This window comes from Trichoderma camerunense (genome assembly GCF_050948025.1).
Source record: "Trichoderma camerunense strain CBS 138272 chromosome Unknown V8C40scaffold_4, whole genome shotgun sequence".
Lineage (NCBI taxonomy): Eukaryota > Fungi > Ascomycota > Sordariomycetes > Hypocreales > Hypocreaceae > Trichoderma > Trichoderma camerunense.
In genome coordinates this window covers 1214850-1226485 of record NW_028145366.1, presented here as the reverse complement: position 1 = coordinate 1226485, position 11636 = coordinate 1214850, and the positions used below count along the sequence as shown (strand labels likewise).

At 52.7% G+C, this 11636-nt stretch overlaps 4 protein-coding genes across 4 annotated transcripts; 1 reads left to right on the top strand and 3 right to left on the bottom strand.

Annotated features, from left to right (window-relative positions):
• Positions 1-125: 125 nt before the first annotated feature.
• V8C40DRAFT_161586 (uncharacterized protein) lies at positions 126-2345 on the bottom strand. Its single transcript, XM_083211473.1, has 3 exons — positions 1039-2345; positions 837-916; positions 126-737 (listed from the first exon to the last, which is right to left on the bottom strand). The coding sequence occupies exons 1-3, from the start codon at positions 1810-1812 to the stop codon at positions 503-505; spliced, it is 1089 nt and encodes a 362-aa protein (XP_083076319.1). The 5' UTR covers positions 1813-2345; the 3' UTR covers positions 126-502.
• A 66-nt stretch (positions 2346-2411) lies between these two features.
• V8C40DRAFT_237566 (uncharacterized protein) lies at positions 2412-4159 on the bottom strand. The gene has a single exon (XM_083214266.1). It carries the CDS (start codon positions 3479-3481, stop codon positions 2879-2881), a length of 603 nt encoding a protein of 200 aa, XP_083076318.1. The 5' UTR covers positions 3482-4159; the 3' UTR covers positions 2412-2878.
• Positions 4160-5690: 1531 nt separating this feature from the next.
• Positions 5691-8091, top strand: V8C40DRAFT_161607 (mitochondrial branched-chain alpha-ketoacid dehydrogenase kinase-domain-containing protein). The gene is made up of 4 exons (XM_083211474.1): positions 5691-6242; positions 6397-6545; positions 6629-7662; positions 7783-8091. The coding sequence occupies exons 1-4, from the start codon at positions 6128-6130 to the stop codon at positions 7844-7846; spliced, it is 1362 nt and encodes a 453-aa protein (XP_083076317.1). The 5' UTR covers positions 5691-6127; the 3' UTR covers positions 7847-8091.
• V8C40DRAFT_285393 (uncharacterized protein) lies at positions 8092-10236 on the bottom strand (the record flags this gene model as incomplete). Its single annotated transcript, XM_083222363.1, has 6 exons — positions 8092-8885; positions 8942-9460; positions 9513-9674; positions 9737-9968; positions 10042-10059; positions 10202-10236. 6 exons carry the CDS (start codon positions 10234-10236, stop codon positions 8739-8741), a joined length of 1113 nt encoding a protein of 370 aa, XP_083076316.1. The 3' UTR covers positions 8092-8738.
• Between the last annotated feature and the right edge of the window lie 1400 nt (positions 10237-11636).

Sequence of the window (11636 nt, the reverse complement as noted above, 5' to 3'; positions counted from 1 at the left end):
GATTTTGCATTCTTCCGGGGAGATATCCGCAAATAAAAAAAGGAGAATGGATCAAAGAATGGATCGCAATTCAATCAGTCTGTATGCTCGTTGTATGCTCGCTCGCTTTGCTTGGGCCACGGGGTAAATGCGTTGATGCCCAGTCGAAAAGATGGGGCATCGTGATTTTCTGATTTTTTTCGGTTTGTCGAATTTCCCTGCACAAAAGAGAAAAAAAGAGACAGGGGAAATAATCAATCGGTCAAGGCAAAAATAGATGCGTGAACCAGAAAGGAAAGAAAAAGGTTTCGTGAATCATGGCGTGGTGGAAGAGCGCCGTCGTTTCCCCCATGTATCATTCCGTTTCATCCAATAAAACACCGTTGCCGTGCATATCGTCGTAAAAATTCCTCCTCGACATCGTTTATCCCGTAATGCTCCTATGGCGGGCGACTCCAGTCCCACCGGCAGCCGCGGCAGTGGTGTAAAAAAACATTCATGCTCACGCGGTCGTCGGCGTCGGTCATCTCGCTGATCTCGCTGACGAAGAGGCAGCTATTGAAGAATCGTAACCCAAGTAGCTAACCATATTAGATCGCATGGCGCGCTTCTTCTTAATAGCCCTGTAGCCTTCTTTGAAAACGGCAAAGCATCGCTGCAGTTCTTTGTCTGGGTGTGGCGGGAGCTGGATCTCGACTGCTTTGAGGCAGACGCGGAGATGCGTCAGTTCGTCATCATTCGCGAGTAGCTCTTCTTCCCTGTCAGAGTGTAAGTAAACTGACGCAAGAAGGTGATGAAAGGGGTTTGCAATCATGTAAAAGATGGAGGCGAGGATAAGAATGGAAGAGACCACTTACAAATACTGGATGCGGTTCTGGAGAAGAATGATGCGTTGGGCAGCCTGCTCAGCACGATCCACTAACAATCTATGAATGTGCTGCACAAAATGTCTGTTAGCGATACCATGCAGATGAATTGAATGAGAACATTGGTAGTGATGAAAGTGAAATAAAAAATGAAATGAAATGAAATAAAGTGAAATGAAAAAAGGCTACTCACTTCCGACTCTTCTTGGCGGGCTTTGAGATTGGTGACGGTGTTTTCCAGCTCTTCATTCAGCTTGACCAACTCGCCAATGATCTTGTTGGCTTGCACCGCCGTTATTCCCTTCTTGGGCGGGGGAGCATCCTCCTCCTCCTCCGATTCATCGTGACGCATCATAGGGGATGAGGGAGTGGGGGACAATTGGTCGGCAAAGCGGTTTCGGAAGAGAGACGACGGTGAGCTGAAAATGGCGCTGCCGTCCATGTCACTGTGCCTGTTCTTGCGGACAGGCGTCTCCAGACTCAGCGGCCGGGTCTTTCGCGACAGCGGCGGGCTCCCATAGACGCTCGGGCTGATGCCGCCACCCAGAGCCTGCTCAATCTGATTGACTTGGCTGTCGAGCGCGACCAGCTCCTCCATGCTGTCGCCGTACGTCAGGCGCTGGGCGAGCATGCTCAAGCGCCTAGCCAGCTCCAGCTTGCCGGCCCTAATGTCGCCTCCATCACGGCTGCGAGTAAAGTCAACCTCCCTTCGCAGGGGGCTCAGCACGCTGCTTCCCGCCGAAAACCCGTAGCTGGAGGAGCCGACGCTGGGGCTGGACCGCATGAGCGGCGGCGGCGTCTCGGACCCGGCGAGGCTTTCTCGCCTGGTGGTGCTGCTGGTGGTGCGGGTGCTCTGGCTGCTGATTCTGCGACTCAATCCGCTGGGGCTGGTGCGATTGCTGGAGCTGCGTCGCCGCAGGGCCTCGAGGCCGGTGGGCTTGTCGTCGTCGTTGTCCCGTCGACCCATTGCGATGGTGATGTTGGTGATGAATTGGCTGTGGTGCGGTATGGCGTGGTGCGATGACTCTCTCTCTCTGGTGACTGACTTGACTCTCGAGATTGGACTTGCTCGACTCTGCCGTCCCAACGACGCCCGAAAACACGATCAAAAATGGAAAATGCGAGAGGAGAAAGGGGATATTCAATCAGGCGGCAAAACCCACGTCCTGCTGTCTGTCTTTGCTGTCTGTCGGTGTCCCGCGCTGTTCGAAGCCCCCTCTCCTTGTTCTTTTTCTTTCTTCCTTAATTGTCGGCGCTCCCCTCGGCACGCGTCACCGGGACGCCAGACGGGCGCAGGTGCAGAAACTGGTCGGAATCGAGGGGCGCGGCGGTGGACGATGGCGATGAGGATGAAGATGGAAAGCCCATTGGCAAAGCCCAAAAGCTGGCGGTTCGGTGACTACCTTGCCCTTAGCCTCTCCCTTATTATGGAAGAGTGGCAGCAGGATTTTGGGGGACGAGTTTGGCTGGCATTGGCTGGTGCAGGTCCAGTACCTGAGCGGCAGTCCAGCAGTGCCAGTAGTACCAGTACAGCAGTTGTCAGCGCCTGGGCTGTTGTGGTGGGCGGATCAATGGGGCCCCGTAGCTCCGAGCACAACACCAACCCTTGGAACACGACAAACTTTGGCCGGGATTTGACAAGTCATCACTCCATGTTTTTGTGTGTGTTACTTTGCTCTTAGTCCCAGTCTTAGGTTTTCCCCGGCCAAACCCAAAGCCAAATTAATTAAGCTGCGCTGCCAGGTTTCGCGCTCGGACTGGTTCGCAACCGGTTCGCACCGCCACTCGCGCCACACGTCGGACGATGAGAGGCCAGCTCGAGGCGCCTATAATCGCTCATTCGCATTAGACGGCAAAGTCGTGGGTGTGGCCGTGATTTGATCCAATGCAGTGCCTGGGCTGGACTGGACTGGAGATGTTCGGCTCGGCCATTGGCAGGCTGCTTCATAAGCAACATGATGACGCTTGGTTGGACCGATACCGAAGCAGAGGCAGAGACAAGAGGCAGCCATGTGACGTTTGCATGCATTGCATTAAAGCAGCGCCTTGGACGTGTCTGTAGCATATGTAGGCATGTTGGCGTAAGACTGATGATGATGGTGCTGTGCTGGTGAAGAATCACCGGCTTTATAACGACGGATGAAGCACAATGGCAGAAAAGAGATTGAAAGGGAAACCAGAAAAAAGGAGAAGCGTGAATGGAAAAAGATGATGAACACGGAAAGGACTAAGAAATCGATAGGCACCAGCACGCCGTCCGTCTGATCTGCCCGCCACCCTATTTTCTTCTTCTCTACCTCTACATGTACCGGGTTCCCCTCAAGAAGCGTCTTTTGCGGCCTAGGAAAAGCACCAGCATGGACATTATCGTGGCCTTGGGTACAAGGTCGATAGATGATACATGATACGTGATGCTTACATGTACTCACAGGCACACACACACAGACATACGCAAACACACACAAACAGCGCGAGTCCATTAGAAATCCGGTCTGCAAAAGCTGGCCGCCCCTGACTGGACGAGGCGAGCCGCTCGCCCAAGCCACCATGCAGTCCATCAGCCATTCATCGCGATGCCATGCGAGGGGCTTAGTGCCCGTGTGTGCCATTAATTGGTTCAAGATTGCGGAAATCATGGCTGATGGCACTGTACCTTTTCCCTGCCCTTGCTCGTATCGGCAGCAGTTGTCTTATGAGTTGTATGAGTTGGGTACACATACCACCCAAACGCTCAGCCGTCGGGCTGTATTCCAACGAGCGTCGATTCTTACATACATCGCAATCACCACTTCGAGAGACCGTTAAAAACAGTCGATTCTACACCGACGCCCCTCCCCCTCCCCCTCCCCTTATCGAAAATGGGGCATCTTCAAGTGATGTCGTGTCGCAGCAGGTGGCCGCATGAAGGCCCCCCTATGCCCGCACATGGAAGCGAAGCCTTTGCAGACGGAACAGGCGCGACTAGAGACCGCCTCCCCTGGGCCACCGTGGAGAATGGAGAATGACGGTGCAGTAGCTCGAGCGTAACGAGTAACGGATTGGGGACTTGTAGACCCTTGGTGCCTTGCCTTGCCTTGCCTTGGCTCAACTCTCAACACCGCTTGTTTGTTTGTCGCTGCACTGCGGCAGAGGCGGATGGCTTATGCTGGTGCTGATGTCGACGCCTGCTTCGTACAAACTTACATTAGCACCGCTGTCGTGCATCGGGGAATGAATGATCCGTCGTCCAATGAGATAGCTTCAATAGCGGTATTAGTCGACTAATACGAGTACTAACAGAAACCATAGCTGAGAGCTTCATACCAGCCGCCCAGAGGTTAGTAATAGCACCAGCTAATGTAATTGATGCTTTCGGCCACGCATACAGTAAGGCCGAACCAAGATATCAACATCCATTGTAAATATGGATCCGATCTGGTCCAACTGGCCACCTGCAGCAGATTCTTTCTTCTCGTTCCATACCACCTTCCAGACGACAATCATGTGTCTGCAAGGGGAGTCCCTTGGATCTATTTATGATAGATGACGATGGATGGCCGTCCGAGCCTGGTCGGATCAGATCGTAAGGTACGCGGGATATGCGAATAGAGAGAAAATAGGAATAAATGAAAATTTAATTCTCCGAGCCATGGATTCTGACTACATGCCCCCTTACTGGTGGCGGGAGCTGAGGTAAGGGCCGCCAGATACGATCAATGCGCACGCAGATTCAATGGAACTGGTGGGCTGACCAGCCGTTGCAAGTTTTTTTCTTTTTTCTTCGCTTTTTTCTTCACGTCATGCCATTTTTATCTATCCCATTGTTGCAAGCAGTTTCCCAACAACCGGGTACCTAATGCAGCTTCATCTCGATTTTATGTAATTAGCACGGGCGATAGGCGTACTGGGCAAGGTACCTGGCAGCTGTCAATACACCAGGCACTTGAGATGTCACCCAACTGCATGTGCGGGCTCTCCCGTTTGTCCGTGGCGGCAGTTGGAAGAACTCGATCCCTCAGCCCGAGGCAGTGGAAGAATTGCGTAATAAACGGTTATTGACGGTCGTGCAGAATACTTGAAGGCAGACGACAGACAACAACAGCAATAGCCCGTACACAGTTGTTGTTTTGGTTGTCAACGTTGCTGATCCCTGCTACGATGTAGTACCTACATAGACGCAGCGTAAAGGGGAGCCAGACGAGATGAGATACGATGCAAGTGCCGCTGCATTGGCTGATGGCCGGTGGATTGTGGCTCCAGCCATGACATGAGAAGTGGCATTGATCGAGATGTTTTGCCCCCCAGTCCCCTATCTTATCTTGCCTAGGATCCATGGGATGGAGTGACGATTCAACCATGGAAGCGCAATTGAATCCATCAAGACTCAGCTCTCTGTCTTGAGCTTCAATCGATACGGATTTTGACAGTACGGGCTCCGTATAGCGTATTAGCCGCCTGGACCGCCGGCAAAGTCCAGGTGAGTGCCCCCCCTAACTCACCAGCCCAGCGAGCCCCTCGTCCACTAACAGCTGGATGAATCCCCCCTAGCCACCACCGCCGTTTGCCCAGAGTGGGGGCACCCGGACCCCGAAACCCGCCGTTTCTGGGTGAGCTCCGTTCACGCGACTGTGATGGGCATGAGCACGAGCATTGAAGCATGACCACGACGTCACATCGTCAAGAGGCTCTTGTTTTGCTGAGAAGAGGGGAGGACCCCCATCCCATCCCCTGGACGAAACTAAATTGTTAGAGATTCAATTTCCAGGTGAAGAGGAAAAAAAAACATATAAATGCCCACGTGCCGCAAATGCCCGGCCCAGATCCCCAAGCTTGATGTGCTCCGGCTCTCGATGCTCCGTCCGACACATCCTCGGCTACAACCATTTAACCTTAGCAGCTTCCGCGGGGCCGCAATCGCTCGCCACTTTTTGAGTCAGAAGCGCCTCGACCTGCTTTAATCATCCCAATTTCTCATCTTACATGTGCCGATGACGAGACTGGTCTAAGCAGCTGAAGTTCAATCTTCTTTTTTTGAGCCCCTCAGCTTATCCTGTGCTGGTTCTGTTCCTCCCTTGCGCCGGGCCTTTGCACTGTCTTGCTTGTCTGACTATTCGCCTGTCCAATCCTCCGTAATAATCCCACCTTCGTTCGGCTCCTCCCATCGCCTCTCTCTGCCTCCCTCCCGCCCGCGCTGCCTCGTCTCGAACCGCCATTGACCGCTGCGGGAGTGCGCAAACTCCTCCAATCTCGCCCCAAACAATCCCACCTCTACCTCTACCCTTTCTGGGGGACGAGCGCCCATCATGTCATGGCGGGCGTCCGAGACCCTGATGGACACCATCCGGCACTACGCCAGGTTCCCGGCAACTGGCGTGAGCTTGCGCCAGATGGTGCAGTTTGGCGATAAGCCGTCCACAGGTGAGTTGTGGCAGATGAATTGGCTGCTGCGCGCGCCGATTCTGTGAAAAGGGAAAAGAAAAGCAAAGAGAAAACAAGAGCGGGAAAACAAGAATATGGAACCAACAGCAAGCAAGTGCATGGCGAGAGACGCTGACATCATGGCCCTCTCTAGGAACCCTCTTCCGCGCCTCACAATTCCTGGCCGAGGAGCTGCCAATCCGCCTGGCGCACCGCGTCGAGGAGCTGGAGACGCTGCCTGACGGCCTCAACGACATGCCCTCTGTGAAAAAGGTCAAGGACTGGTATGCCCAGTCCTTTGAGGTACGTCACAAGCCCATGACATGACGAGCAAATGTTAGCTATCCATGAATATCCCCAAACTAACCCCTCCCTCCCCTCAACAGGAAATCACCCAGCTCCCTCGGCCGCGCCTCGCCAAAGACATCAAGGAGCGCCTCATGAAACCCGCCAAGTTTGGCAGCCGCGGCGGCTATGCGCAGCTCTCCGAGTCGACGCCGAACCCGTCCATCGACGAGGGTGAGGCCTCGGGCTGGGGCCGCCTGCAACTCAACGGCAACGGCCACAGCAACGGCAATGGCCACAGCACATCATCAAACGGCCACGGCAAGGCCCGGTCCGTTGCGCGGAGATACTTTGCCACGGTCGACGACACGGGCGACTGGCCGCCCGAGCTGCAGCTCTACAACCAAAAGTTCGCCCAATGCCTGCACAAGATCAAGCGGCGGCACGACAGCGTCGTCACCACCATGGCCCAGGGCATCCTCGAGTACAAGCGGCGGCGCCAGCGCATGCAGATCGACTCCAACATCCAGTCCTTCCTCGACCGCTTCTACATGTCGCGCATCGGCATCCGCATGCTCATCGGCCAGCACATTGCCCTGACGGACCAGAGCCACCACCGCGACCCAACCTACGTCGGCGTCATCTGCACAAAGACAAACGTCAAGGAGCTAGCCCAGGAGGCCATTGAGAACGCCCGCTTCGTCTGTGAGGACCACTACGGCCTGTTCGAGGCGCCCCGCATCCAGCTCGTCTGCAACCCCAACCTCGACTTCATGTACGTCCCGGGTCACCTGTCGCACATGCTCTTCGAGACGCTCAAGAACTCGCTGCGCGCCGTCGTCGAGACCCACGGCATGGACAAGCAGGAGTTCCCCGTCACAAAGGTCATCGTCGCCGAGGGCAAGGAAGACATCACCATCAAGATCTCCGACGAGGGCGGCGGCATCCCCCGCAGCGCCATCCCCCTCGTCTGGACCTACATGTACACCACCGTCGACAGAACGCCCAACCTCGACCCGGACTTTGACAAGAGTGATTTTAAGGCCCCTATGGCCGGCTTCGGATACGGTCTGCCCATCTCAAGACTGTACGCCCGCTATTTTGGCGGCGACTTGAAACTCATTAGCATGGAAGGGTACGTTTTCCTTTCACTTAGACGGGGAAACTCAGTCCTTCTCTCTCCCCATTGAAACTCCCTAACCGCTGCATCCCTACTCTTGCAATACTCCAGTACTGACTCCTATTCTCTCTCTAGCTACGGCACCGACGTCTACCTCCACCTCAACCGCCTCTCCTCCTCCTCAGAACCCCTCCAATAGCAATTAAGCACCGCCCACGCTAAAACCCCCTCGGCCCTCAGCATCCGCAGCAAGCTCAAGAGCAACAGCAAGCGCGAGGTCACTGAGCGCCGACAGGTCGGGGACGCAGAGGCGGTGGTGAATGCGCCTCCGAGCAGCTTCCTCCACAAGGACGACAAGCAGTTGTAAGAAAAGGAAGAAGAAAAAACACGAATACATTTAACAACACAAAAAAAGAGCATAACAACACGAAAAACGGCTATATGCACAGTGTGGTGAAGAAGAAGCCAGTATCACTATTTTACAAAGCATTGTAGAATCTACAAAGCATACCACTAGCAACCACACAAGGTTGCAACAACAAACTCACGGCTTCTCTCAGACTATGAGAGAGGCCATCTCATGAATCATCATGTTTATTATATTGGATATGACAGGACAACATCAAAAACAATGTTAGGATTTTCACGGAGGACTTTTTATCCTTAACCACATCAAAGGGGCTTCTTTTCAGTGGAAGGGGAGCCTTAAGAAGTGCTTCAAACACAGAGGAATAGGCAAAAAAGGAGACGTGTTTTGATGTACAAGTGTAAAGTACAATTTGGGATGCTTGCAACAGCATATGTAGGTCGTCGGGTGTTGGCGATTAAGGAACGGGACTGGGATGCATTTTTTACAACATCCACCAGGCAGAGGCTCTTCAGCCGTCGTTTGGATGCTGGGAGTGGAAACGAAATGTATATCATCCACATCATCAATTTTTAGACTAAATCTGAAAACCATTGCGAATATCTCCTCGGCGTGGCGTGTCTCCCCGATATGGGCTCATAGCTAAACTGAAATGAACAAAATGCAAGAATCAAAAGCAAAAGACGTCTTCCTCAGGGCCAATATCAATCTCCACGCGCCTACACTAGTAATCCTCTCCATCTTCATCGTCCGGCTCACAGCACTTGGTCGTGTCATGCTGCACTGGGCGATGATTCACAGGGCCGGGATCTCGAGCCGCAACATGGTGGTTCGTGCCGACCTGGCGCAACTCCTGCTGGGACATGCGTACCTAGGACATGGTCAGTTGACAGATCAGGTATGATGTGAGGGTGCAAAATTACGTACAACTTTTGGCCATTTGCCTTTGGCCTGGCTTGGCGGGTTTGGCAAACTGTCTTCTTCCTCATCCGCCTCCGAGGTTCCTATGGCTGAGCTTTCCGTGGTCGATCTGAAGCCTCGATGTTGTATTCCATTTGGATCCCAAGCATTAAAAGACACCCAACGCGCTTTCTTCTCGAATCGTGCCTCCCTCGCTGTTGTAGCTGTCGAAATGCTGCTTGGGTTTCCACCGAATTCGCTACTTGCGGCGTCGGACGGAGCGTCCATGGAGAGGCCTTGCTGCACTAGAGGCCTTAAATGAGGAGGCAGGTGCTGCACAAACGAGGACTTGTTGGACGCACTCCGTCCGTCAGTCGAAGAGGCCATAGAGTGTCTGTCTTGGCCAATGGAGCCTCGCAAATGGGGAGGGAGTGCCCGGCTCGACGATGCCTCGGAGGCAGAGTACTCGGAAGGAGCACTTCCGTCCATAATGGAGGCTACTTCGCCATCTTCTAAGCCAAGAGATGAATATCCAGTGACAGGAGCCTAGTGTGTAGTCAGTATGCGCGACTATTCGATGGGCCAAACAGTTACATACCTGAGGATAGGCATCGTCAGAGAAGAAATCAGTGCTGTCGATAAACCTGGCGGGCCACGCTTCTCCACGCTCCTCTTCGATCGAGATGTGGCCAGTCTCAAGAGGCGCGGGTACAACCTCTGGCTCCTGGGTTTCAACCCAAGCAGTGCATCTCTTGCAGCTCTTTGGACAGGTCAGCTCGCTTCTACGCAATGTATCGCTGGGATGAGAGGGCGCCAACATACAATACTACCACTTCTCTTGGTATTGCCGCTGAACTCAGACAAAGGCTTAACAAGGCCGCACAACTCGCATGTCATCTCTGTACGTTGGCCAGCCGAGTGCTCTCGGCAAGTCATTCCCGAGTTGGCGGCATTGATGCGAGTTCGGCCAGTCTGGCTGCCTAGAGCGAGGCGTTGTTGATTCTTGGAAAATTCTTCGAGGGGCTTCCATTCTCCGCCGACTTTGCATCGAAATCTGGTGATATATGTCAATTCAAGTGATACAAGGTGATGGGGAAAGGGACGGGAGTTCGATTGCGTATTCGTACCTCGTTGGAAAGCTCGCCCTAGAACACATCAGTCAGCATTTACACCTCTAATATGAGTGAGCAAGGAGGTGAGAGGTGTGGAGGCTTAAATAAAGAGTTGTATCAAAAGGAGAAAAGACTGCAAGGAGATGGGCTGGAAACGAGTTGGCGGGTAACTCACAAATTGAAATTGGCGTTTTCCCTTCTGTTGGCCATGGTTCGCGAGCGACTCTCTTGATCTGCACTATGAAGGGAAGGAAACGATAGAGTTGTGCAGAGTTCAGAAAATAGCCTAGTATGAAGAAGAGAAAGGGGAGTGTGCAAAGGTTGGAAGAAGAAAGAAGAGGAGAGGCGGAGGTAGAAGAGAAGAGTGTACTTTATAGGCACGGCCTTGAATCACAGCAAGAGCCAAAGTCGGCCACAATCGCTCTTTCTATCGTGCCTCGCTCTGCCTTGTGACCAAGAAACCATCAAATTCAGGCATCCAGATTGGCAAACGGCAGCTGGCATATCTCGATAATAGGTCTGCCATTATTATATCAACGGCTGGCTGCAGCTGGCTCAATACAATGAGTCAACGGGCCAGTATCCGAGGTGAGGAAGATGCACATGACATCCAATTGTTGCGTCACTTTTCATCTGAAGTTGAAATAGCTCTCAGGTGAATGCAGGTGAGGAGAGTTAAGATTGGTGGTGCAACTATATTCGCCAGTGAATGCATATGAGAGACACTACAAGCTGCATTCACCAAAGGGCAGGTTGATCACGCTGGAGACAAACGGCCAAGTGCCTAAATGCTGATTCTTGGCTCTCTGTGTCTTTTTACAATCAAACATTCAAGTGAATGTTAGTGATACGTCAATGGATATCGTTCGTCTTCATATCATTGCCATGCCTATAGTATGGTTGCATATTGTAATGATAAGAGAAGTCTTACACCAACCAACGGGAGGCTACGAGTGCTTAGGAGTTGTGCATGCGGCGCAACAAGATTTAATTTACATTTTACCGCAAAAGAACCTTTAACATGCTTCTTGGAAACTAAATCTACTCGATATCCAAGTCATGAAGTCTATACATGCCATTTGCATTGGCGTCTTGAAGCATGAGTGGTGATGATCTACCCTACAACTGGAGCACTTCAGTAGAATGATGTCACCGAGGATGGTTCCAAAGCTCTCAATGGCAATCCGCATAATTCGTACGGACTGCGCCAAACTGTGTCTCGTTTATGCAAACATTCCATCATAATGCCGCATACTCTTCTAACCATGGGCTTGTTTCATCAAAGGCCCATGCGCCAGGTCCCTCCCCAAGCATGTGAAATGCCCACAGGAAACAACAGACACAATGTACCCAACCACAAGGTTGAAAAGCACCAGACATCAATACTCGTAATTTACTGCAACAGTCGACAAGGTCGTGTTTAACCGCTGCCCATGTCCCGAATACCGAGATTGATACACACGTGCGGGTGCGATAGACTGCCTGCTGCTACCTTGTAATTAACAGGTACAGGCATGTTCGGGGCTCGCCTGAAATGGGCTTCTCCATCGTCTAAAGTGCTCGCATCTGATACGAGATGAGTGGCTATCCGTCACGCTCAACGCGAAAGC

Coding starts and splice junctions, on each gene's coding strand:
- V8C40DRAFT_161586 (XM_083211473.1), bottom strand. CDS start 1,812: ATGGGTCGACGGGACAACGACGACGACAAGCCCACCGGCCTCGAGGCC. Junction 917..1,038: donor CCCGCCAAGAAGAGTCGGAA/GTGAGTAGCCTT, acceptor CATTTTGTGCAG/CACATTCATAGATTGTTAGT. Junction 738..836: donor CAGAACCGCATCCAGTATTT/GTAAGTGGTCTC, acceptor ACACTCTGACAG/GGAAGAAGAGCTACTCGCGA.
- V8C40DRAFT_237566 (XM_083214266.1), bottom strand. CDS start 3,481: ATGATTTCCGCAATCTTGAACCAATTAATGGCACACACGGGCACTAAG.
- V8C40DRAFT_161607 (XM_083211474.1), top strand. CDS start 6,128: ATGTCATGGCGGGCGTCCGAGACCCTGATGGACACCATCCGGCACTAC. Junction 6,546..6,628: donor GGTATGCCCAGTCCTTTGAG/GTACGTCACAAG, acceptor TCCCCTCAACAG/GAAATCACCCAGCTCCCTCG. Junction 7,663..7,782: donor AAACTCATTAGCATGGAAGG/GTACGTTTTCCT, acceptor TTCTCTCTCTAG/CTACGGCACCGACGTCTACC.